At 34.6% G+C, this 24,031-nt stretch overlaps 1 protein-coding gene across 4 annotated transcripts in view; it reads right to left on the bottom strand.

Moving 5' to 3' along the window:
- adcyap1r1a (adenylate cyclase activating polypeptide 1a (pituitary) receptor type I) overlaps nt 1–23,638 on the bottom strand; it is a 39,192-nt gene extending 15,554 nt beyond the window's left edge. The window contains exons 1-7 of one of the 4 annotated variants that reach the window (XM_051871211.1): nt 23,402–23,638; nt 21,009–21,112; nt 14,653–14,758; nt 3,544–3,651; nt 2,319–2,419; nt 1,652–1,749; nt 623–755 (exon numbers count right to left, since the gene is read on the bottom strand). In XM_051871211.1, the coding sequence (XP_051727171.1) occupies nt 623–755; nt 1,652–1,749; nt 2,319–2,419; nt 3,544–3,651; nt 14,653–14,758; nt 21,009–21,104 (642 nt within the window). In that variant the 5' untranslated portion in view covers nt 21,105–21,112; nt 23,402–23,638. The remainder of the gene's footprint in view (nt 1–622; nt 756–1,651; nt 1,750–2,318; nt 2,420–3,543; nt 3,652–14,652; nt 14,759–21,008; nt 21,113–23,401) is intronic. The other 3 variants (XM_051871218.1, XM_051871227.1, XM_051871235.1) reach the window with 3 other exon arrangements.
- Nucleotides 23,639–24,031: the final 393 nt, after the last annotated feature.

Here is a 24,031-nt window from a genome sequence, read left to right as displayed (position 1 = left end):
GACGCATCCTGCTGATAATTACATCGTTAACTACACGGCACAAGATGATTGGTTCCTGTTGCATCTGCAGCCAATGAGCTTGCTGCTCAACATTTAAATAGTTGGTCAGTGTTTGCTGTAGCAGTTTGCAGCGCGCTTTCAAAGTTCCTCTGAAACCCTCCACCTTCCCCAGCTCCACCTGTATAGATCTGCTATGGGTAATTTCATATTTTCTATTTGTGCAGCAGCACTACGTCTTACATGTTCACAGCAACATGTCTGTGAATGTATTGTCAGTAGCAAGTTTCTGTACTTGCAGCAGCAATATCAGCAGCAGCGTAGTAGATCTATTCCGCCAAGACCAAATACATTAACATTGTATGGTTCTGTCAGTAACTAAACCAAATGTTTTTGTTTAAATACCAATGTTGAAAATTTTGTTCTCCATGATTAACTTAATCCAAAACTGAAAGTGTTCAACTATAGGGGTTAAGCAAAAAGAAATTAGTAGTATTAAGCCAGTGATGTGCTCTCAACCTTATGTAAAATAAAAATGCTTCATTGCGTATTAATGAACATAATTTTAAACAGATTTGTCAGTATTAATTAATACTAAAACCAATGGCGGACGTCCATTACTCACAGTATGAACAAAGCAGTGGTCACTGTCCTCCTCTGCATACAAAACCCCATCTTTAATGAACACAGAGATGGCTCTCAGGATGAAGGACACAAACAGGTTCATGTGGATGAAGTTCCGGGTGCAGTGAAGCTTCCTGTTGACAGACGTTCAAAGGAAGGATTACGCCATTATAGGAGATTGAAATTCTAATGTGTTTGGGTGGGCAGCTGAGGGTCTGTATCAATGACTGTGTAAACACTCATCAATGGTTCTTTGAAGCCCTCGCCATCTTATCATAATTTACATTATACGTAGGTTGTTCAGATCACTCTATTTGGTTTCAGGGTACTTTAAAGCACCCCTACATAGATGGGTTTCTAAAAAACTAAAGAAAACAAAGTACTTTGCATAACTTAAAAAGCTTCTTCAATTGAATCAGGCTGTAAAATCCTTTTGTATTGTAATTTGAAAACCGTATTTTTGAAAGTTATGAGGACAATCTCACAAAAGAATATCTGGGTGATAATACATAAAAAAAGAAAAGAAGAAAAAAAGAAATTATATTTTGCATGAAGAAAATGCTGCCTGTATTTTTAAGATATCATGGTAATACCATGTTTTGACATTCATCATGTACTTAGAGTTTGACCAGTATATTTTTTTTTTTAGAAAAACTGTTAACGATTAGATTTATGTTACGATATGATAACTGATATGCTATGTTACTTTTAATTATTGAGTTATTTCTGCTTTTGACATTATAACAACACATAATTTGCTTTTGAAAGTAACTAACATTTATTTCCTTTTATTTATACATACAGTATATATAACCAGAGGTTAAAATGTGCATAATTCTTGAACATAATGTCACAATTCTTGACAAATATGACATGTTCTTGACAGTTTTCGTGAGATTCACCCTAAGAGCCCTTTGCAAGCAGGTTGGATAATTCTCCATTGAATGACCAGCACAAAATTACATTCTCAAGAGAAACAGCATATTATGAAAAGGTCAATGTTGTGTGATGACACTGCTTTAAAACTGACCTGAACCGACACAGAATGACCATAGCTGTGGTCAGAGACACCAGAGATGTGCTGTAGCCAACTGTATAGAGAGCCTTCACAGATGCATAGTACATGTCCTTGGGAAGGGAAGAGAAAAACAACATTAATTTTGGTTTGCAGCCATTTTGCAGTTGTTTTTATTTTTATCTATTCCTTTAAGTAGAATACAGAGCATGCACAGTCCTAGAGTAAATTTTTCCACAAATTAGATTTATAATAAAGATTAAAATTACGAAATTACTACAACTTGAAGAATTGGTCTAATTTAAAGGTGCAGTAAGCAATTTCTGAGAAGCACAAACATGCCCCTCCCTTCATTGCTCTGCCCCTAAATGCATGAACACTCAAAACTGCCCTGTTACTATGGCTAACATTACAACAACAGCATCTCTTGGTTCTGTGAAACATAGCAAAACCAATGTTACTCACATCTGGAGCAGAAACAATGCAACCTCTGCGTCCGTTTTAAGGCCTTTCAAGAGCATTTCTCAGAAATCGCTTTCTGCGCCTTTAAATAATGGGGGTCACTTATAACCCTTAAACACTATGGTGGTTACGAACATGATATTCCCTCAGTATGTAACTGATTTGAGCTTATCTCCAAATGATTTCTTTCATTATGATTTCAGTCAGATGAGATACTCACAGGCTTGGTTGTGTTGTCATCTGTCATACAGGCATCAACATAATGTGGATACGGTTCAGACCAACCGAACTCCGTACAGTTTCTGCTGATCTTGCCAGGTCCTGAAAAGCAGTCAGGCAACAACCATAAATCAAACGTGTTTCCCACTTTAAACATACTATAAGCAACTGCTGCAGTTTGCTGCTCTCAGCAGAACTGCAAGAACAAAAGCATATATATATCACCACATGCATTTATATTGACTCTCACGTATCGCCTAATGATCACTGTTTCAGTCTGATGTTATGCCTGGTTCAACAGTGTTGCTGTTAAAACTGAACTGCACCATAAACTGCAGAAAATACAGTTTATACTTTATCTCTTGTTTATGTTTATATTTATTAACTCATTTTAATTTTATACTATTTATTCTTCTCAATATGAATGATTTCTGAAGGGTCATGAGACAAAGAAGACTGGTAATGTAATGATGCTGAAAATTCAGCTTTGCTTCACAGGAATAAATTACATTTAAAATATATTCAAATAGAAAACAGTTATTTTAAATTGTAATAATATTTCACAATATTAATGTGTATTGTTGATCAAATAAACGCAGCCCTGCTGAGCATAAGAGACTTCTTTTTTTACAACCCCAAACTTTTGAGTACAAATGGTCTTAAATACACAGGCTAAATGAGGACCCAAACAAGACACAGGTAAACATAACCAATAAACCAATGAGTAACTATATTAACAAAGGACATAATGAGAAACCAAGGAAACCAAGCAAACAGGAACTTAACACAGGAAGGAAACACAGGAACCAAATGAACATAAGAGTCTCAAACAGAACATAACTTGTAACATTACTGTACATTTCTGCAAGATGTTTTACCATCTAAATCAATGCAGACTTACTGAGGAACCAATATCCTATTATTAATTTAAAAAGTGTGAAAATTTCGGTAGGAAAAATAAAGGTCAATCCGATTATTAGTCTATACAGTGTTATATATCAAAGGACCATGGTACCAAAATACTTCGGTAACACTTTACAATAAGGTCCCATAATTTAACATTAGTTAATACATTAACTAACAATGAGCAGTACATCTGTTGAAGTATTTATTCATCTTTTTGCAGTATTTATTCAGTAATTTGTACTTGTAAGTAGGGTTGTCAAATACATTACTATGAAGCAATAATATATTTAAAAATGTCAGCATGTAGAAATGTCTCCCACCCTCTTCTGGACTCATGAACTCAAAGAGCTCGGGACAGTTGACCTCCATGACCTCACCAACAGCGGCAGCCTTCCAGCAGGTCAGATTGTCCCACTCCCACGGACACTCTGAAAACAACACAACAATTATCACATTAGTACACCTCCCATCTAACAGGAGCTAGGTATTTTTGATGTGTTGGGACTGTTTTTACCAGAGATTTGAGGCCTTTTTAAAAAAGTTTTTGAAAAAAAATAAAATAAAAAGTACAGCTTGGATAAATCTCATTACAATGGTTGCAAAAAGTACTACTGTACCATGTATTGCATGTAAATAGCATGGTATATGATTATAATAATAATTAAAAAGCAAATTATATAAGTAACATTTTAAAATAAGGCCTCATTTGTTCATAATAAACATATTAACTAACATGAACTAAAATAATGAGCAATATTTTTTTTTTACAACATTTAAGGATCTTTGTCAATGTTAGTTAATAAAAATACAGTTGTTAATTTTTTGTTCAGCTCACAGTGCATTAACTAATGTTAACACATACAACTTTTGATTTTATTAGTAATCTTATTTAATAGTAAATGTACTTGTAAATGTTGAAATTAACATCAACTAAGACTAGTAAATGCAGTAGAAATAATGTTCATCATAATGTTCACATTTCATTTATTATAGCTTGTCAAATTTGCCCCTATTTGGGTGTCAGCAAAAACACACCATTTTTGTGTGTGTCCCTTTAAATGCAAATAAGCTGCTCCCGGCCCCCTTTCCAGAAGAGGGCAGAGCTTTAACAGCTCATGCTTTGGTTGCTCAACAGCAACAAAGCTGGAGAATCTCACGCAGCCAAAATGACAATTGTCAGTAACGGTGTTCAGCCTTACATTGTCCAAACCGGAGTCGGACAAGTTACAACTTTTAGAATGCAACTGGAAGTTTCTGAATGGTTAGTGGATAAATTTATGTAGTTGCTGTGGAGTTGATTCAACTCATCGACCAGCATGTTAAACTTTTGTGCAAATCCAGCATTGAATTGACCCTCGTTTGTGAAGCAGTCCGGCGTAAAATGACGGCATGACAACAACACTCTACTACAACAACTCTTCCTCTTCTCTAAAGCAGCCCAACATGGCCTCACCCCATTTGTTGTGTGTTCCCAGGGGCAGGGTTTATGTAAATTTTGGGGTTTGTGATGTCACCAACCCAGGAAGAAGCTTGTTGTAGTCCCTACCAGTCGTTTGTTGTAGTCCTTAAAAAGCGATTTCTGTAAAAGAAAATATCTCACTTTGCATTGAACTTTGAGCTTCGTAACTTTGCAGATGTTATTTATGCTCAAAAAGCAACATTACACAGTAAATATAGTTAAAAAAAAAATTGAAATCATAATCAAGGACCCCTTTAAGATGAATAAATTCTGACGAAGTGTTCTTTGTTAGTTCAAATAACTAATGTAGTTAACTAATGTTAACAAATGAAACCTTATTATAAAGTGTCACTGATACCAGTAACAGTTTACAGAAAGGTTTGATTCATCATGGTATTGCCTGTACAACAACAAAGCTTTTGTAATAGAACAGGACTGAAAACAACCTCTTTTGCATATAAAACAAAGTCTTCCTGAAAACACCAATGCCAAATTACATCTGGATTCCTGACATTATAACAGATGTCTCTGTTTAATTCTCAATTATACCGAAGCCTTTCCAAGATTAGCCCTTGAGGGGAAGCCAAGGTGAACGTGAATGTAACCAGCAGGGGGCATCAGCACGGGTTCCTGTGACTCAGCGCCTGCCTGAGGACATGAAGATGATCAATATGTGATATGGATCAAAATCCATCACATTCAGAATTGCATTTGACTCCTCGTTTCCCTCAGCTCATTACAGAAATGATTCTAGAATTAATTACAGAAATGCCTCTCACTCAATCTGGTGGCCACGAGCAGATGCAAAAGATGAATGAAAGAACGTGGAGATACTTGATGTTGTCAGAACATCAACAACAGCTTTTGAAATGAAATGTTGGTAGACTTAGACTCAAATGTGTCTATTTCTGTTCATTAACATAGAAGCACTGTTTTCATTGACAGTCTTTATGATACATTCATTTATTCTATTGCAAACCGTTTCATTATGTTGTATAATGAAAGAAAAATTCAAGAATGGAACACTAATATTTTAACTGATTTTCAACAGTAGACAGGAAATGGAAACGCCTTGGAAACAGTTTCAGAAGAGACCTTTATGTCTCAAACTCAGAGATCTCAAACTAAAGGCAGAGATCTGAACATTATAAATACTAAATAAATAAATAAATATGATCCAGATTAAATAAATAAATACTACTAAGTCTCTAAATGAAGACTATAAATACAAGTAAATAAATACATAAATAAATGAATTAATGAATATAAACTGACTCTATAAATTAATACTATCCAGTCTCAATATAAAGACTATAAATACAAACTAAATAAAAAAAATAATAAATTAATGAATAAATGAACAAAGACATACATACAGGGGTTGGACAATGAAACTGAAACACCTGGTTTTAGACTTGGTTGTTAGTTCAATTCATTGCCAATTCATCTTGAATGAAGTTTCTCCCTAGAAAGCCTATCTGTTCTTTTTATATGTGAGAGAATATGCAAAGTGAAAATGGAAAGCACTAGGTTTTGTCTGTCTGGTGGCACATGTTCTTTCTCACAGATCTCAAATCAGTCTGGACACAAAGCCAATTACATGAAAGGCCAAACGAGAGCTCTTTAAACCAGCGGGAGAGAGCAAGAGAGAAACGGAAGAATAGCGAACTAACCAGACACCGATAAAAGTGTTCATATTGATACGGAATATTGACTCTCTGAATCATTTCTACTGAAAACTCTCTAAAGTGAACAGCTTTAGATGAACACATCTGCTCAGATCAGAGACTGACTCATTGCTTTAAAGGTCAATGCTAGATCGTAATCAGATTTATTGGTGAGATTTTGCCGATTGGACTCAAAGACTAATTAAAGTGTGACGTCATTGATGAATCATGAGCCCAAAGGGCATACGGCTGGTTTAGCATAAACATCATTAGAGCTTCAATCATACTAAAGAACATTTCATAAAGGATTATACAAAACAACACAAATATAAGCTGTTAGAAAATGAATACATTTACTATGCTTACTACTGTTGAAAAATAGCATGCAAAGGAGCATTCAGTATGAAACGGTAACTAAAATCCAAACTATTAAAAATAGTGAAATAATTGAAATAAAATAAAATATGGCCCGGTTTCACAGACAGGGCTTAGCCTAAGGCAGGATTAGACCTTAGGATATTTAAGTAGCTTTTATAAGCGTACACTAGAAAAAAACATTACTGGTGTGCATCTTGAGTCAAAGCAGTGGCACTGACATATTTTAAGATATGTCAGTACAAGTTGCTTTCAGTTAAAACAGCTCAAACATGCATTTTAGTCTAGGACTAGCTTAAGCCTTGTCTGTGAAACCAGGGGTATATGTATTAGATGAAAAACTTAAACTTAAAAAAAGTTTAAAAGTAAAAAAAAAAAAAAAAGTAAAAATTGGAAATTGCCTTTGCAACTAAAATAAATAAGTTGAAGTTGAAGTACTAAAATTGCATTGCTGCCACATTCATATTATTTTTTCCACTCAATTATGTCGTAATAATGAGATGTTATGTCGTTAAAACGACATATTTCCTCGTAATAATAATGTTATGTCATAAAAACAACATATTTTCTTGTAATAACGAGATATGACGTTAAAATGACATCTTTTGTATGTGACGTGAAATATGTTTTTATGTGATATTGTTTGTAATGTTTATTTTATACTTATATTTTTCATTCTTGTTTTGTATTGAATACCATTAAATTTAAATGATTTATTGTGGAAATAGCCTAAAATACATGTTTATAATGTTTGAAAACATTTAGTTTTTACCGGTATTTTACATTATTTTTGAATGTAATATAATAAAATGTGACTGACTTTTTTTTTTTTCTCTCTCTCTCTCAAAAACGTAATTCTGACCCGGTGCATGCAACATAATCAGGTGCAAATTTTTTCCTTAATATGTCGTTTTTATGATATAACATCTCGTTATTATGAGAAAAGATGTCGTTTTTATGACATAACATCATTTTCACAAGAAAAGATGTCGTTTTAACGAAATAACACTTCGTTATTACGACATAATTGAGTGGAAAAAATAATATGTAGGTGACAGCAATGCACCACTGTATAAAATAATTAATACTAAAACTGACATAAAAACAAATCTAAGCTATATAAAAATATTTTAAAGAAACAAAAACTAATGAAAATAAATGAGTAACTAAAGTAAACTAAAAAACTAAAAACTAACAATTCAAAATATTAATAAATACTATAACAGTATAATAAAACTATAATAGCATATGAATAAAACTAAAATAACAATGCTATCTTTTGACAAAAGGTTTTTTTTTTTGTTTGTTTGTTTGTTTGCCATTTTCAACCCAATTTTGTGTAAAATGTCTGATTGTTTGGTAGCAGTGGTATTACTAACATGAACTAAGAATGAGCAATATATTTTTACAGCATTTATTACCTGTTAGTTAATACAGATATAACTTTTGATTTTAAGTATGTATTAGTAATAAATGTTGAGATTAATATTAACTAAGATGAATAAATGCTGTAGAAGTATTGTTAATTGTTTTTTCATGTTAACTAATGTAGTTACAATAACTAATGTTAACAAATTGTAAAGTGTTACTTTTGAAATGAAATAAGTTTAAGTTTTGGTATATTTTATTTTATTTCAAGTAGCAAAAATAGTTTTTATACTTTTAGTTTCAGTTATAATAACCCTGTTTGTCAGCCCAATCAAATAATGAATCAAAAAGAAAATCATAAAAAAATATAGTAGATATTGCTTCCTTGTACATTTCACCACCCATAAGGTTTTATCTGCATTCTGAGCAGTTTTGAGATATTGAACTTCAACATTTGTTGCATTCCATACTCCTTTGAGGATAGACCCTTTTTGTTTTATGAGAAAAAGTCCCAAAATGTAAACAACTTAATCACATATTGTAAATAAGTTGTCACAGAATAAGAATATGTGAATAACTCATTTTTGACAAATATTCAGATAGAACCTTATAATTCCAAGGTGACGATTTGTCAACAGACAGCAAAATTGATGATTATTTGTAGCTGTGTTGTCTTGTTTACGCTCACGGTCCAAATGACACTAGTATCGCTCTCGCTCACTATCTCTTTTATTTTCTCTCTCTGTCGCATTTTCTCTCTCACACACTTGATTTTTCTGTCTACATCTGTCAATCTCCTTCTCTCCCCCCTCTTGCAAACGTGGCTGTTTTATTTCCGGCTGAACGATTTTCTGTCTGCGCAGCGATGAGCCCGCTGTGCTTTAAGGAACAGGAGAGGACGAGGATCAATGAAGCAGATGTAAACAGGCTGCACACAGAGGTCATTCCTCCAAAATACTCCGGACCATTTCAGAAACGCAGAGACGTGGCCCCTGAAAGTATTTGGTCACTAAAGTCACACGTAAAAATGTCACTGCATTATATGCACAGACTATCAAACCAAAGGAGCATTTACTCTAAAGAAAGATTACATATTTCAAACTAAATATTTCACAAAAGATGTTTGTTAGGTTGTGTCAACTGATCAAATGCATTTAAAGGTGTAACTTGCTGGTCTCTGTACTCAGATTGACCTTGAGTCACTGAAACCATGTCAGTCAGCGATAAGTGATGAGTATTTTGCAGCTACAACGTCATTCTTCACCAGTAAGAGCTTTCAGTTTAACAAGGTCTTCAATTACTGCAGTTTTAATGGTTTTCACATATCTTGAAACTGACTCCTAATTCTCTGCTGGTAAGCATGTTGCTCTTCGTTGCGGTTGAGGGTACTATTGTCGTCTAATTAGCTTAACCGCCCCCAGAGGATGCTGATTGGACAGCTAAAATTTGCCAAGAATTTAATGGGGTTGAAGTGAGACTGAAAAAGGAGATGTGACTGAACACACGAACATTCTACCTCCTAGTACATCAAATTTGTTAAAATTGCAAGTTTCTTTTGCACTCCACAGTGCTTTTTCAATTTAAAACTGTTGGGAAAAACTTTAATAACACCTTTCAAGCCTTCATAAGCTGCATTATAAAGGTATTCATAATGTATGTTATAATATCTTACCATAGATAATTGTCACCAAAGGTAAAATGCATTATAATATTTGCAGATTCCTTGTTGCATCTGAAATTTGTTGTTTTAATGTGTTTAAAAAGGGGTGGTTGATTATGATTTCACTTTTTTTTAACTTTAGTTAGTGTGTAATGTTGCTGTTTGAGCATAAACAACATCTGCAAAGTTACGACGCTCAAAGTACAACGAACGAATCCCAGGTTGGTGACATCACTAACCCTAAAATGTACATAAACCCTGACCCTGGGAACACACAACAAAGGGGGTGAGGCCATGTTGGGCTGCTTTAGAGAAGAGGAAGAGTTATGGTAGTAAAGTTTTGTTGTCATGCCGTCATTTTACGCCAGTCTGCTTCACAAACGAGGATCAATTCAAAGCTGGATTTGCACAAAAGATTAACATGACAGCACATGCTAGTCGATGAGTTGAATCAACTCCACAGCAACTACATAAATCTATCCACTAACCATTCAGAAACGTCCAGTTTCATTCTAAAATTTGTAACTTCTTCATGAGTTTCTCCATCAGTGTCGACTCCAGTTTGAACAATGTAAGGCTGAACACCGTTACTGATAATCATAATTTTGGCTGCGTGAGATTCTCCTGCTTTGTTGTTGTTGAACAACCGAAGCACGAGCTGTTAAAGTTCCGCCCTCTTCTGGAAAGGGGGCCGTGAGCAGCAGCTCATTTGCATTTAAAGGGACACACACAAAAACGGTGTGTATTTGCTCACACTCAAATAGGGGCAAATTTGACGAGCTATAATAAATGATCCGTGGGGTATTTTGAGCTGAAACTTCACAGACACATTCTGGGGTCATCAAAGGGCCTGTTTACACCTGGTCACTTCATGCGTTTTCTCTGATCGGATAGCTATCGGATCGTGAAAAGACCAGGTCTAAATGCCCTCCAAAACGCATTCGAGATGGATATAAATCCGATCGCTCAAACCACTTCAGGAGGTGGTCTGGGACGCATTCCAGTCAAAACTGAACAGGTCTAAATGCATCTGGTTGTTGAAACCACATATGTAAATTTAACTCCTCCCAAAAATACTAAAAAATAAATGTGTGAGAGCGTTTTATATGCTAAATAACATGTTATAGCCAGATACGACAGCGCTACTGCAGCACGCATCGCCGCAGATGAGCTGCTGAGTATCTCTTCAGCAAGACAACGCGCAAACTGCCACAAATCAAAATGAAAGTAAGTCGCAGGCGCTCAAAACACAATCATCTTCATTAAAAGTAATGAGGCTAAATAATCTAACCAGTGCTGTTGCCGCGCTCTCTCCTATTGCGGATCAATAAAATGCAGCACATATTTGTTGCTTTCGGTGACGTGAACTCCATGAAATCTGCATACAGTGCGGGAATTGAAGATCGGATTTATATCCATTTTGCGGAGACACATTTATGTGGCCAATTGTAAATGCAATCGTTTTTATAAATCAGATAGCTATCCGATCAGAGAAAACGCATTAAGTGACCAGGTGTAAACTGGCCCAAAGACTTATATTACATCTTGTAAAGGGGGCATTATAGGTCCCCTTTAATGCATTATACTTTCTAAAGGTGTGTTTAATGAATAGATAAGTGTTATAATGTATTGTAACTGTGGTTACAATTATTCATGAGATCATATAATGCATTATAAGGTGCATTACAAGGCATAAAATACTTTTATAATGCATTATAAAGGCTTTAGGTAAAGTGATTGCCATTTTTGTACATCTGAAAAAAATCTAAAGAGAAACATCCAGAACCAACAGACTCTGAAACAAAATCAGCTTGCCTTTTAAAAAAAAACTCTTATTTACTGTTGATGTCTGAACAGAAAAGCTGTAATGCAACTTAACCAGTGCATGATGGTTGTTGAATAACATGCAGGTTTTTACACTAAAATTCCCCATACAAAACTTTTTCTGTTTAGTCTTTCTAGCAACTCAATCTGTTTTACACCTTATAATCTGTTATTTTCTGCTCCAAACAGTCCGAACTATCTGGAGTGTCCTTGAGGCTATAAACATATGAGTCAGAGTCAAAGTGCTTTCTCTCCATCTTCCTCTTCCTCTCTCAGCCCATTTATCCCATCTTGCTGTATGAGTCCTCCAGCTCTCACAAAAATAACTTCTCTTCTCTGTAATTGCTGACAGGTGTCACAGCCCTGCTTCCTGTTTACCACAATACCTGAATACCTCTATAGGGACGGATGACACATTTAGTGCACGGTGAGCAATTTGAACGTTCTAGTTACAGTAACTTGGTGAGGAAGAGATATCATGACTATTTCATTTTAAAGAAGGGCTGATAGCAAGAAAGAGCTATGAGAATAGAATGGAATACATGCTACATGATATGCTGCACTGTAACTGTTCCCAGTCATTTCATGGATCAAATTGTTCATTTCAATGAATCAGTTTTAAAAAAAATTATTCCGCAGTTCTTTGACTCCCTCACATGGTCCCTGACATCCCCGCATGACATATTACAGGCTCTTCAACAGTCCATATGTATGCAACAATTTCAGTTTTTCTAATGAGATTTATTAATAAATGTGTTTTCTGTCATTCCTTGTGCCCCAGTTTAGCTTGTTAAAATACAAAGTGACTTAATTTACAGTTACTGTTCAAAAGTTTGGGGTCAGTAATTTTTAAAAGAAATGAATACTATTATTAAGTAAATAATATTGACAGTAAATAATTTTATATTGTTACAAAATATTTCTATTTCAAATTAAATTCTGTTCCTTTGAACTTTTTATTCATCAAAGAATCCTGAAAAAAAATTATTTCACTATTTCCACAAATATAATATGAAAATTCAGCCTTGAATCACAGGAATAAATTACATTTTTAAAATATATTAAAATAGAAAACATTTATTTTAAATTGTAATAATATTTCACAATATTGCTGTTTTTCTCTGTATGTTTAATCAAATAAGTGCAGTCTTGGTGAGCATAAGAGACTTCTTTCAAGAACAATATACCGGTGTCAGTAATGGTGTTCAGCCTTACATTGTTCATTGTTCAGTCAGACACTGATGGAGAGACTCAGGAAGAAGTTACAACTTTTAGAATGAAACTGGACGTTTCTGAATGATTAGTGGATAAGTTTATGTAGTTGCTGTGGAGTTGATCAAACTCATCGACTAGCACGTGCCGTCATGTTAATCTTTTGTGCAAATCCAGCCTGCTTAATGAAACCACACATGAAAGCCTGCAACCAGTGGTGTAATGTAACGAAGTAATAATACTTAAGTATTTTTTGGGAGAATCTGTACTTTACTTGAGATTTTATATTTCTGTCAACTTTTACTTTTACTCCACTACATTTCCTAAATAAAATGTATACTTTTACTCCGATACATTTTCCCAAAGCATTTTCGTTACTTACTACAAAATAAAGTAGGAAGAACACAGACTGCAAGCAAGCATGTCCAAACAAGTGCTCGCGCAACCGCGGTTGATTTCATTTTCCGGGTTGCGTCCGTTGCTGGCGCGGCTGAGAAGAGTGCGCTGTCATTATACAGTACGAGAGCGGCCTCTAGAGGCGAAATAAAAACTATCACTGATGCTCGTAGAGTTTGTTTTGACACGTGACGTGAGGTTGCGTGCTGCATAGAGTGGGACACTTCAAAAACGGATTTAAAACGGACAACAAATCGGTATGTTATACAGTGTACACTACAGTACATGTTTTCATATCATTATAAAGTAATTCGTTTGTTGACTAGATGCTGCATTAATGGAGAACAGTAGTATGTTTGCCGTCGGATGCTAACATTAGCAGTACCTCAAGCGGTTAAAACAATGTGACAAAAACACCAACTGTTTAATGTCACGATTGTTACCATTCATTTGCATTAGTTTATATCCATTTGTTCGCTTTTATGCATTCATTATCCAGCGAAGTTGCATATTTAAACTGTATTCTCATCATGCAGCGACAGAAACATAAATCATAAATGTATTCGATTTCAGTTCTTTTTTTTATCAGCACTGTAACACATATTTTGATTAGATAATCATCAAGTTTTCTAAAATAGAGGCAAATAATGTGTGAAAGTATACATATAATGGACCTTTGCTATGCCTTTGTGTGTAAAGATGGTAATTTTTAAGCATGACTGTTTGGGTTTATATGAAATGGTAACACTTTACAATAAAAGTCCATTTGTAACATTAAATAAGGTTAATAAAAGTATTGTTCATTGTTAATTAAAACATTTACATTTTAACATTTTAAAGATGTCTCTTACATTAGTTATAATGCACTATGAATTAAAATGAACGATCAATGTATAATTAATATATTAGTATTTTTTACATTTAAAAATTACAATAAACATTTAGCCATTTTTTTAATTCAAAGAAACAAAATGTAAGAAAGAGTTAAAACTGAACACAATCTTGCTGCTCAAACTGTGTATAGAACAATTTTTAATATTTTTTTGCTCCTTCTGTATTTTACATTTACTTGTACTTTTACTTTCAATACTTAAGTACATTTAATATAAAAAAAAATACTTTACTAAAAAAATATCACATACTTTAAAACTTTTACTCAAGTAACATTCTAAACAGTGACTTTAACTTCTACCAAAGTCATTTTTTTGGTAAGATATATATACTTTTACTCAAGTATGGTTTTCGAGTACTTTATACACCACTGCCTGCAACACATGATAGACACGCGTTTGTGCAGCCCAGAGTGGCTCACTAGCACTGTATGATGTGACAGATAACTAGTCATCAGTCCCGTTCAATTCACAGAGCATGTGTTTTCGAAGAATGTACAGGTGTGAGTTCAGTTTTAGACTGTGTGTGACCGTAACGCTGCTGTGTGAACGTGACCATAGTCTTTGGTCTCTCTCACCAAACTTTTCATCTTCTTTGGGGTCATGTAGCCTGATTTGCTCCAAGCATCTCTCCTCCTCACGCTTGATGACACAGTTGGAGATCTCTGAATGTATGGGCCACATCTGGAACAACAAACAGATAAAAAACATAAACAAACCAGAACAACACAGCAGCAGCGGAAAGGATGAATTCACGCTATAAAAAACAAAAAAAAAAAGCACACAAAAATGTTTCCACTAACAATGTGTCTGCATGTACAGTAAACAAGATGAAAAATAGACCTGCAAAATCTGTGTGGGTACAGTCTATTTACCCCTCTGGGGGTAAATAAAAGAAAAACTTTCACAGACATTATCTTTTATATAAGTTATTTCGGTCTCTGCCATATAGGTAGAATTCAATATCCATGTCTGTAAAAATCCAGCTAAAACTGGTCATTTTAGGTGGATCAAGCTGGTTAGAGGTTGTCCCAGACCACTTAGAACCAGCACCAAACCAGCTACTACGTTTCAAAAGCCAGTTTAAACTGATATGACCTGGTTTGATATCACTGTCCAGTCCATGTCTAACCAAATATCTATTTGTTACCAACAAGAAGACATAGGGTCTTACACAGACAATTATACAGCAAAATTGATGGGGGTCAATTTAAATCTATAATAAAGTTCCAAATAAATTGATGTACTCTCCATTGATCCTAATGGAAAGCACTTGAGCAGCCAACTGTTGCTATGGTTACCTCCTCCTGCAACTGAGTGAAAATACACACTCTGAGTAACTTGTAATCTTGTGGTTACTGAAATGTTGTTCTGTGAAAATCCTACAATTTCGAATGCAATATGAAGCTAGGGGTGGGCGATATGACCAAAATCCTATATCACGCTATGAGTGATTTTATTTCACAATAACGACGATATATCACAATATAGTTATTTCTGCTTTAAATAAGGTTTTTATTATAACACAATCTTTGATACCATTGAAATTTCATAATTCTCATCATCAATTTCAATATCACAAAAAAAAACTAATACAGGCCAAAGTAAAAAAGAAAAAAAAACTGCATATCTTCACTGCGTAAATTAAATATACATTTATTCTTACTAAGTTACAAAAGTGATTCAGTCAAGAGCAGTGAGCGAGTTTCTCTTTGTCTTTTGTTGTTTGATTACAGTATTCTCGATTGCTAACACACTATAACTAATCCATTTGACACAATTTCCCAAACCATTTATTCATTTCTCAAAACAATAAACACATTTCACTTGTTTTCACACACATTCCAATTTTCTTAAAGGGGGGGTATAATGCTATTTCATGCATTCTGACTTATTTACACTGTTAAAGAGTTGGATTCTCATGCTAAACATGGCCAAAGTTTAAAAACACGAGTTGGACGTATGACAGAGTATTTCTGTTCCAAAAATTCTCTTCCAAATCCTCACAAACTTCGGGGTCTTTTTTTCGAGTATGGGCCTGTGTGACGTCAATAGGGTCGGAATTCCTTGTACGGGCACTTCTCCCGGAAGAGCGCGCACGCACACATTGACCGGAGCGAGAGAGCAAGAGCTGCCCATCAACGCGCTTCGTTCGGCTTTACGGAAGTCATCGACAGCGCTGCACAGGACATGCTCGAGAAAGATTTGTCACTTTGTTTTTAGACCACGAAATCAACAATGTCACCAAAGAAGTGTGTTTTTGGTTGTGAGGGAAAGATAAACTTGCTTCCCAAAAAACCCAGTGTTCAGTGGAGCTAAGAGATTTGTGCTCAAGCATTACATTGATGCGGTCTCGATATTTGTTATTAAAATAACCATAGAAACTGATAGTTGCAATCACTTTTTTATTGGTTAAAATGAATGGAGAATATCTTGTGTTTTTCCGTGGCTGCTCGAGCCCTCAGGATCGGCGCTTATGGTTTCATAAACAAGGCCCAGTTCTACACTGGATTTACAGATCATTTGAAAGATGGAGCGGTCACAGCGATAATGATCCCGGTCATGAGTCGGAACCACAGGTGGTGAGTAAAACTGCTTCAAATGTCTGTTTTGTTGGCAATAGGCGCCTAAGTGCATATAATGTAAACAACACGAACATAGTGAATTCATAAATTCATTATTCATCATTCACTATATGCTATATTCATTATAGTGATTCAAAAGATATCCATGGATAATGCGATGGTGTATTGTGTGTGTTTAAATGTAGCTGACCATTGATAGCTTGCAGACGATCTCTACACAAAAGCTGTGCATGCTCGTCACTCTATCTCCGCTCACAGGACACGCCTCCAGGCGCTCGGCAGTTTTCGGAAATACTTGGTACAGCGTATGTATCTTTTATAAATATAATAAAACTAAAGACTTTTCGGCAATATGAAGGATGCTATACTAGTCTATAGATACTCAAGATTAACATGAGATTGGCAGAAACTGTGTGTGATTACCAAGAACTAACACAACATTTTTCATATAACTGTAGCTGCAGGTATCTTTAAAACCACAAGATGTGTCTTTCTACTTTTTTTTTTTTTTTTTTTTTTTTTTTTTTTAAATGTCAACCTATCTGATGCATGTGGAAACTGGTGGTGGCACTAAAACAGAATTAGTTTTTTTTTTTTTTTACATTTTCTGCATGCCCATTCACAGTTCTAGTGTGTTTTGCCAGTGTGTTTTACTATACTGTTTCTAAGGTGTCCTGAGTGTAAAATTATTAAAAACATTTTTTTGTTAATCTGAATCAGTCTGAAATAAAATATAAGTATTACATTTAAAACTTAAACGCAAATTGTAAAAGTTGCTTTGGCAACTAACTGAAATAAATTTAACTTGAAGCACTGAAATTACTAAAAATAAACTAGAAAATGGAAACAAATAAAGACTAAAACTGAAATAAGAATAAAAATTAAACCTAAATAGTAATATAAAAAACTAATAAAATGACAAAAGCACACAGCAAAATTACTAAAAATTAAAACTGAAAATATAAAAATAAATGCTAATTCAAAATATTCATAAAAACTATAATAGAATATAAATATACTAAAATAACACTGGCGGTTGCTAGGAAGCTGGTTTCTGGGGTTTTCTGGATGTTTGCATAAAGTCTCTATGATTTTCTGGTCTCTAAATAGGTGTAACAGGAGAAATCATAACACCCAATGTTTAATAACCGTTTAATAGCCTTTTTTTTTTTCCATGTGCTGTATTTTTGCAGAACCGATAGACGACTGCCTAAAGAAGGTAGAGAAAGTATTTTGTCAGAAGACCAAGAACCTGCTATAATGAAATTTGGCTGAAGGTGCAGAGGATGGCAAATTTATATACTGTACTGTGTTGAATACACATTTCATATTTAGTTCTTTGGTTTTTGAACTTTTCTTCTTCTTGTAAGATCAACTACTTCATCTCCTGTAAGATCACTTTACAGTAGTGAAATGAAAATAATTTTTCCTAAAGCTCATTGTTGCATTTTTCTCTATCTGCGCTCTTTCATTTATGTTGCATACTGTATTAGACACTGAGCTGCCAAATTATTCTTGAACAGCAATAAGAGACTCGCAAATGCAAAGACACATAAGTGTGTGTTTTTGACCGTTCAAGCCCAATAAGTCACTTACGCGCTGTATGAGCAGTGGCTTTATGTGCACGCTCAGAAACTGTCTCCCGGACAGCGCGTATATACCAAAATGAGTTCCTTTTCACTGCTTATTGTGCTAAAACGGGTAAAAATCACCTTTTTTTAAACCTCAATGCTTAAAAACAAATGCAAGTGATAAGCTTTCATGATGCCGCAGCATGACAAGGTCACATGAGTCAATCTGCTATATGAGAAAAAATCTCCAAAATCTCTACTGGTTGACAAATTTCTACCGAGTTATGTTGTCTACCGGTGTATATCACCCACAACTATAAAGCATTAAATATTTTAGATACATACACTTTTTGTATAGGCCTATATTTGTCCTCCTCACCAACCAGTAGTTTTGCCTTCATTGGGACATTCAAGCCTTAATTGGAGGGGTCAAGGTTCAGACCTCAAAATCTCCAATCTAAAAAGATCCTGTCTGCTGTCTGTATTGCAACAAATATAAAATCTTCCCAGAAACAAAAATAATTCAATGAGTAATGGTTCAATTTTTGTTGCTGCTGACCACACGGAGCCATCTGGATTCTGTGAATCTATGGCATTTATAGACTCAAACATTAGATTTAGATTAATTTGACTCAATTTATCAATAAACACATGAATGTGAAATACTGAGCTTCTGCAGAAAATACACATGCACACACAACAGTGGCCATACATACTCTTTGTCTTAGGATAAAGAAAAATCACAAATGAGATCTCAAATCTTCTTCTAGACATCAAGAATTCTGCTATAGTCTCCTGCTTCTCAGATGATTCTTTTGAGAAAAAGACCACAGTAATCTCACATTTCCCCTTTAGAGTTTCAGATAGCAATATCTCACGCTTGGATTTGCCAATTATGGAAGTGTGCAATGAGATCTCAATATGAATTCAAAGATTTCTCATCAAAGTCTTCCAAGACCAAATGCTCTGATCTGTCCACATTCATTTTACAGCTCTATGTTCTTACGTTAATAATTGTCACATTTGTGTCTATAATTTTAGGAGAAACATCTGAGACAAAGTGGATATTTCAATCAAATTACATACTCCATTATACTTTCCAAGATATGAAAGAGCAACATCTGAGTAATCATTTTTTTTAATGTACATTTACCTATTTTGCAATAATTCACAAATAAAAAAAAACCCTCCATTTTCCATTATTCAAACATCCTTTTTCTCTTTATTTTGATTGAAAAAGACAATTACAGATGACATATCAAAGATAAGATGCTCTTGTTTTCTTGCTGTAGGGAAATTACCAAGAACTAACAGAACATTTTTCATATAACTGCAGGTATCTTTAAAACCACAAGATGTCTTACTACTTTTTTTTTTTTCTTTTTTTTTTTAAATGTCAACCTCTCTGATGCATGTGGAAACTGGTGGTGGCACTAAAACAGAATTTTTTTTTTTTTTTACATTTTACAGTGTGTTTTGCCAGTGTGTTTTACCATACTGTTTCTAAGGTGTCCTGAGTGGCTTTTAATGTGTTGCTTTGTGGTGGTATTATCGTTAACTAAAACTAAAATTATTAAAAACATTTTTTTGTTAATCTGAATCAGTCTGAAATAAAATATAAGTATTACATTAAAACTTAAATGAAAATTGTAAAAGTTGCTTTGGCAACTAACTGAAATAAATTTAACTTGAAGCACTGAAATTACTAAAAATAAACTAGAAAATGGGAACAAATAAAGACTAAAACTGAAATAAGAATAAAAATTAAACCTAAATAGTAATATAAAAAACTAATAAAATGACAAAAGCACACAGCAAAATTACTAAAAATTAAAACTGAAAATATAAAAATAAATGCTAATTCAAAATATCAATAAAAACTATAATAGAATATAAATATACTAAAATAACACTGGCGGTTGCTAGGACATTGGAAGCTGGTTTCTGGGGTTTTCTGGATGTTTGCATAAAGTCTCTATGATTTTCTGGTCTCTAAATAGGTGTAACAGGAGAAATCATAACACCCAATGTTTAATAACGAAGGTTACTTTAATTGAACTTTAAATGAGCAACTGTAATAGTGATTATTATGAGGCTTGTTTCCGCCATGAAATAAAAAATAAAAAAGGTAATTGCAACTTTTTATCTCACAATTCTAACTTTTTTTCTCAGAATTGCATGATATAAAGTCAGAATTGCGAATTATAAAGTCAGAATTGTGAGTTTGTTATGTGCAAGTTATGTGCAATTGTGAGGGAAAAAAACTGACATTTTTTCTCAGAATTGTGAGTTTATATAACTCGCAATTGCATGTTAATAAAGTCAGAATTGCGAGATATAAACTCACAATTCTGAGAAAAAAAGTAAATTGCGAGATAAAAACCTCGCAATTCAGAGAAAAAGTCAGAGTTGCGTGATATAAAGTCAGAATTTCATGTTATAAAGTCAGAATTGTGTGATAAAAACTTCCAATTGCAAGAAAAAGTCAGAATTGCAACTTTAGATCTTGCAATTCTGACTTTGTATCACGCAATTCTGACTTTATAACTCGCAATTGTCAATTTAAATCATGCAATTCTGATAAATAAATCCAGAATTGTGAGATAAAAAGTCGCAATTATCTTTTTTAATTTTTTATTTAGTGGCGGAAACAAACTTCCATAGATTCTTGCCACATCAAACTTCACTAATCGTTCATATTTGTAAAATATAATCATGTGAATCTATGAGAACACAGGCCCAAAGCACACACAAATACATGACCGTCTCTGCTCTTACCAGGCTAATGATGAGGAAGAGGACGAGGAAGGACGCTCTTGCCGTGTGTCTATGCATTCTGCTCACGATTGTTCCCAGAGATCTCACGTACAGCATTATAAAGCCTAAAAGAGAAGGTACATTGTTTTAAAACACACACACACAGAGAGAGAGAGAGAGAGAGAGAGAGAGAGAGAGAGCGCTGCTTCAGTACTACTGGCTACATCATAACATACTGCACCAGAGTAGCTGATGTTCACCTATAACAACAAAACCAACCCATCACTAAATCACCCCTACATTCTTTATTATATACAACCCCATCTCAAATAATCAAATCTCTGAAGTGCGCAGGAACGATGTGGAGGGAGGGGTTTACGGGAAATGTGTGTCGACCAGATTTACTGATCCACAGCGAATCTAAGGAGGTATAAAATCCCTTAAGATGAGACCTGTGCAAGGATGGTGAGCGGTCTCCGAGCCCCCGCTGTCTTACTCATCTTTATTAGTTCCCCCAAAAAAGGAATAAATGGATGAATCACAGCGAATAAAACACACTAAAACAGACACATAGACATTTTCTATTGCAAGACCGACTACAGATTCAATTACATGCAACGGCAGAACTCCTATCTTGCAAGATCAGAAAAACAAGAATTCTATGACAGCAGCGATTTAAGAGGAAAAGCATCTGATTTTACAGTGTGAACCTCTGATGGTTTGTTCTGGTTGTATGTGAATGCTTTACATTGACCGAGCTCTCAAAATGTTGCATATTCACTCCTCTCTATGCTATTTTTGTAACCCTATGGGATGCAAACAGGCACTTCAAGGAGAGAAAGACAGTTGAGTGTCAATCAAACAGAGGGTTTTTTATGGATGCAAAACACAGACTGAGGCTCTGATAACCATCATAATGAGAAGCACAGGGCTGAACACGGCTCTGTTTCTGAATGGGCTCTGTGTCTTGAAGCAAAGGCAAAACAGCATCTGGCAATAATAACGGCGGTCATTTAACATTGTATGTTCTTGTATATTTTTATAACGCTAATGCTATTGTGATCTACTGTATTGCTGTATCCTATTAATGGTGAGGCGTCTTTTCCACTACACAAAAGAAACACTGAAACACAAAGAGAAAAGCATCACATTTTCAGCACCAAACCAACACAGTGTGCATCTAAAAAACTGACAGCACTTCATAACGCCAAAACATTACAAGGTCAAAAGTGTGTAAGGATGCTGAATAAAATAGAGGTCATTACTATACATGCACTTTTTTTTGAAAATCTGATTCGTTCTGAGGCAATCATTTGAAAGGGAATATGCAGTGGTTGGATTTGTTTTGCATGGATGTGAAGGCAGCATTAACGTGTGCTGTGACTCACTGCATGCCTTCATATTCACTGCAGAAATCTGGATTGATTTACTGATGATGGTGTGAGGCGTTAGAGAGAGACAACAGACCTAATGCACGAGAGAATCCATCAGAATTTGGTTGATTATTGGCTTTACGCAGGTGCTTTGCTGTAAATGACACTGGCAACATTTCTCTGGCCAAGACACACATGAGTTTGGTTCATGAGGTGCATTTGTTGTTTGGATCATATTTCACCCCAAAAGAAAAAAAAAATGCATAATGCTATTGAATATGTTTATGACACTTTAAGATGTTTGCATTATTTTTATTACAATTTAACACATTTTTCCTGCCATTGTTAAGCCTCAAGATGTTTTACTTCTGAGTTTGGCTGTAGTTCTCATTATTCTTAATGATGGTTCTCATTAGATTCTCATTACTGAAATAGAGTGAATGAAATCATCCTGTCTGGACATCTTTTTTTTTTTATTTAGATCAGTAGGCTGTAAAGGTATCAGTGCATTAATAACTTACTGTTTAAATTATATATACATATTTTCTGCATTACAGTCAATTGAAACGTGATGAATTGTCATGAAAAAAAAAACTATTTACGCAAATGTAATTTCGTTTTTATTTTCTTTTAATTGCAGGGTGAAATGTTCTGGACAAGCTTCGTGAAATTCACCCATTACAGTTTATGATAGCTCATATTTGCGACAAAATGTTTTGGATGCATTAAAATGCATCATTTTGAAGTGATGATGTGGATGAATCGCTACATTATAACCCAGAGAAATCCTCTTTAAATTACACAACTGAACATCTATCAAACAAAGCAAAGCTCAATAATCTCTGCGGTCTCTGAATATTCACTAATCGTATATATTAATGATTAATGAATCCATCTATAGAAAACACGCGTGAATCGAATGAGAAACACGTCGTTGACAATCGTGTATTATTGTGAACGGAGGTCGCCCACATTCAATGTATCTCTGTAGCGCTAGACTGCGATCAATGACTGAAGAAACGTGAAGAAGCGCAAACTCACCATCACAGAATGGCACGCGATATAATCCTCCTTCTTCTTTATAACCTCTGCAAATGGACGGTTCGCTTCGTGCACCTGCGATTTCAACTTTGTCATCCGCGTCTTACATCGACAGACTGGAGTAATGAAGGTCTGTAGTGCACTAGAGGAGCGTGAGAGTGAAGAGAGCTCGTGTGCTTGGTGATTCCCTCACAGTCTCTGCTGCTGCTGACAATCACCTGCACTGAGAAACACCAGCATCACTGAACATCACAGGACATAACTCACATTATTAAACCATCACACACTATTAGTAATCATTATCATTATCACCTTTCACCAACAGTCAACACTTCACAATTTTTGAACATTTGGCAGTATATGCATTCAATGCATTTTCTTGTCTTTCTTTGTTTTGTGAATTTCTAATTGTGGCTTATAATCCACTAACTAGTGAACAATCCTACCAATGTTTATCATCACTAATATCGCTCTCCAACACTGAACAACATTAATATAAATAAACCATTATTCACCAATAATGAATCGTGGTTTCTAATCCATAGTGATCATTCATTCCATTATTCATCATCACTAATATTGCTAAACAATACTGAACATCATTTATATGAATAAACCTTCACTCACCAT

This window comes from Ctenopharyngodon idella, chromosome 2 (assembly GCF_019924925.1).
Source record: "Ctenopharyngodon idella isolate HZGC_01 chromosome 2, HZGC01, whole genome shotgun sequence".
In the NCBI taxonomy this organism is placed as follows: domain Eukaryota; kingdom Metazoa; phylum Chordata; class Actinopteri; order Cypriniformes; family Xenocyprididae; genus Ctenopharyngodon; species Ctenopharyngodon idella.
Note: the sequence above shows the minus strand (reverse complement) of the source record. Positions and strands in the feature narration are given on the sequence as shown.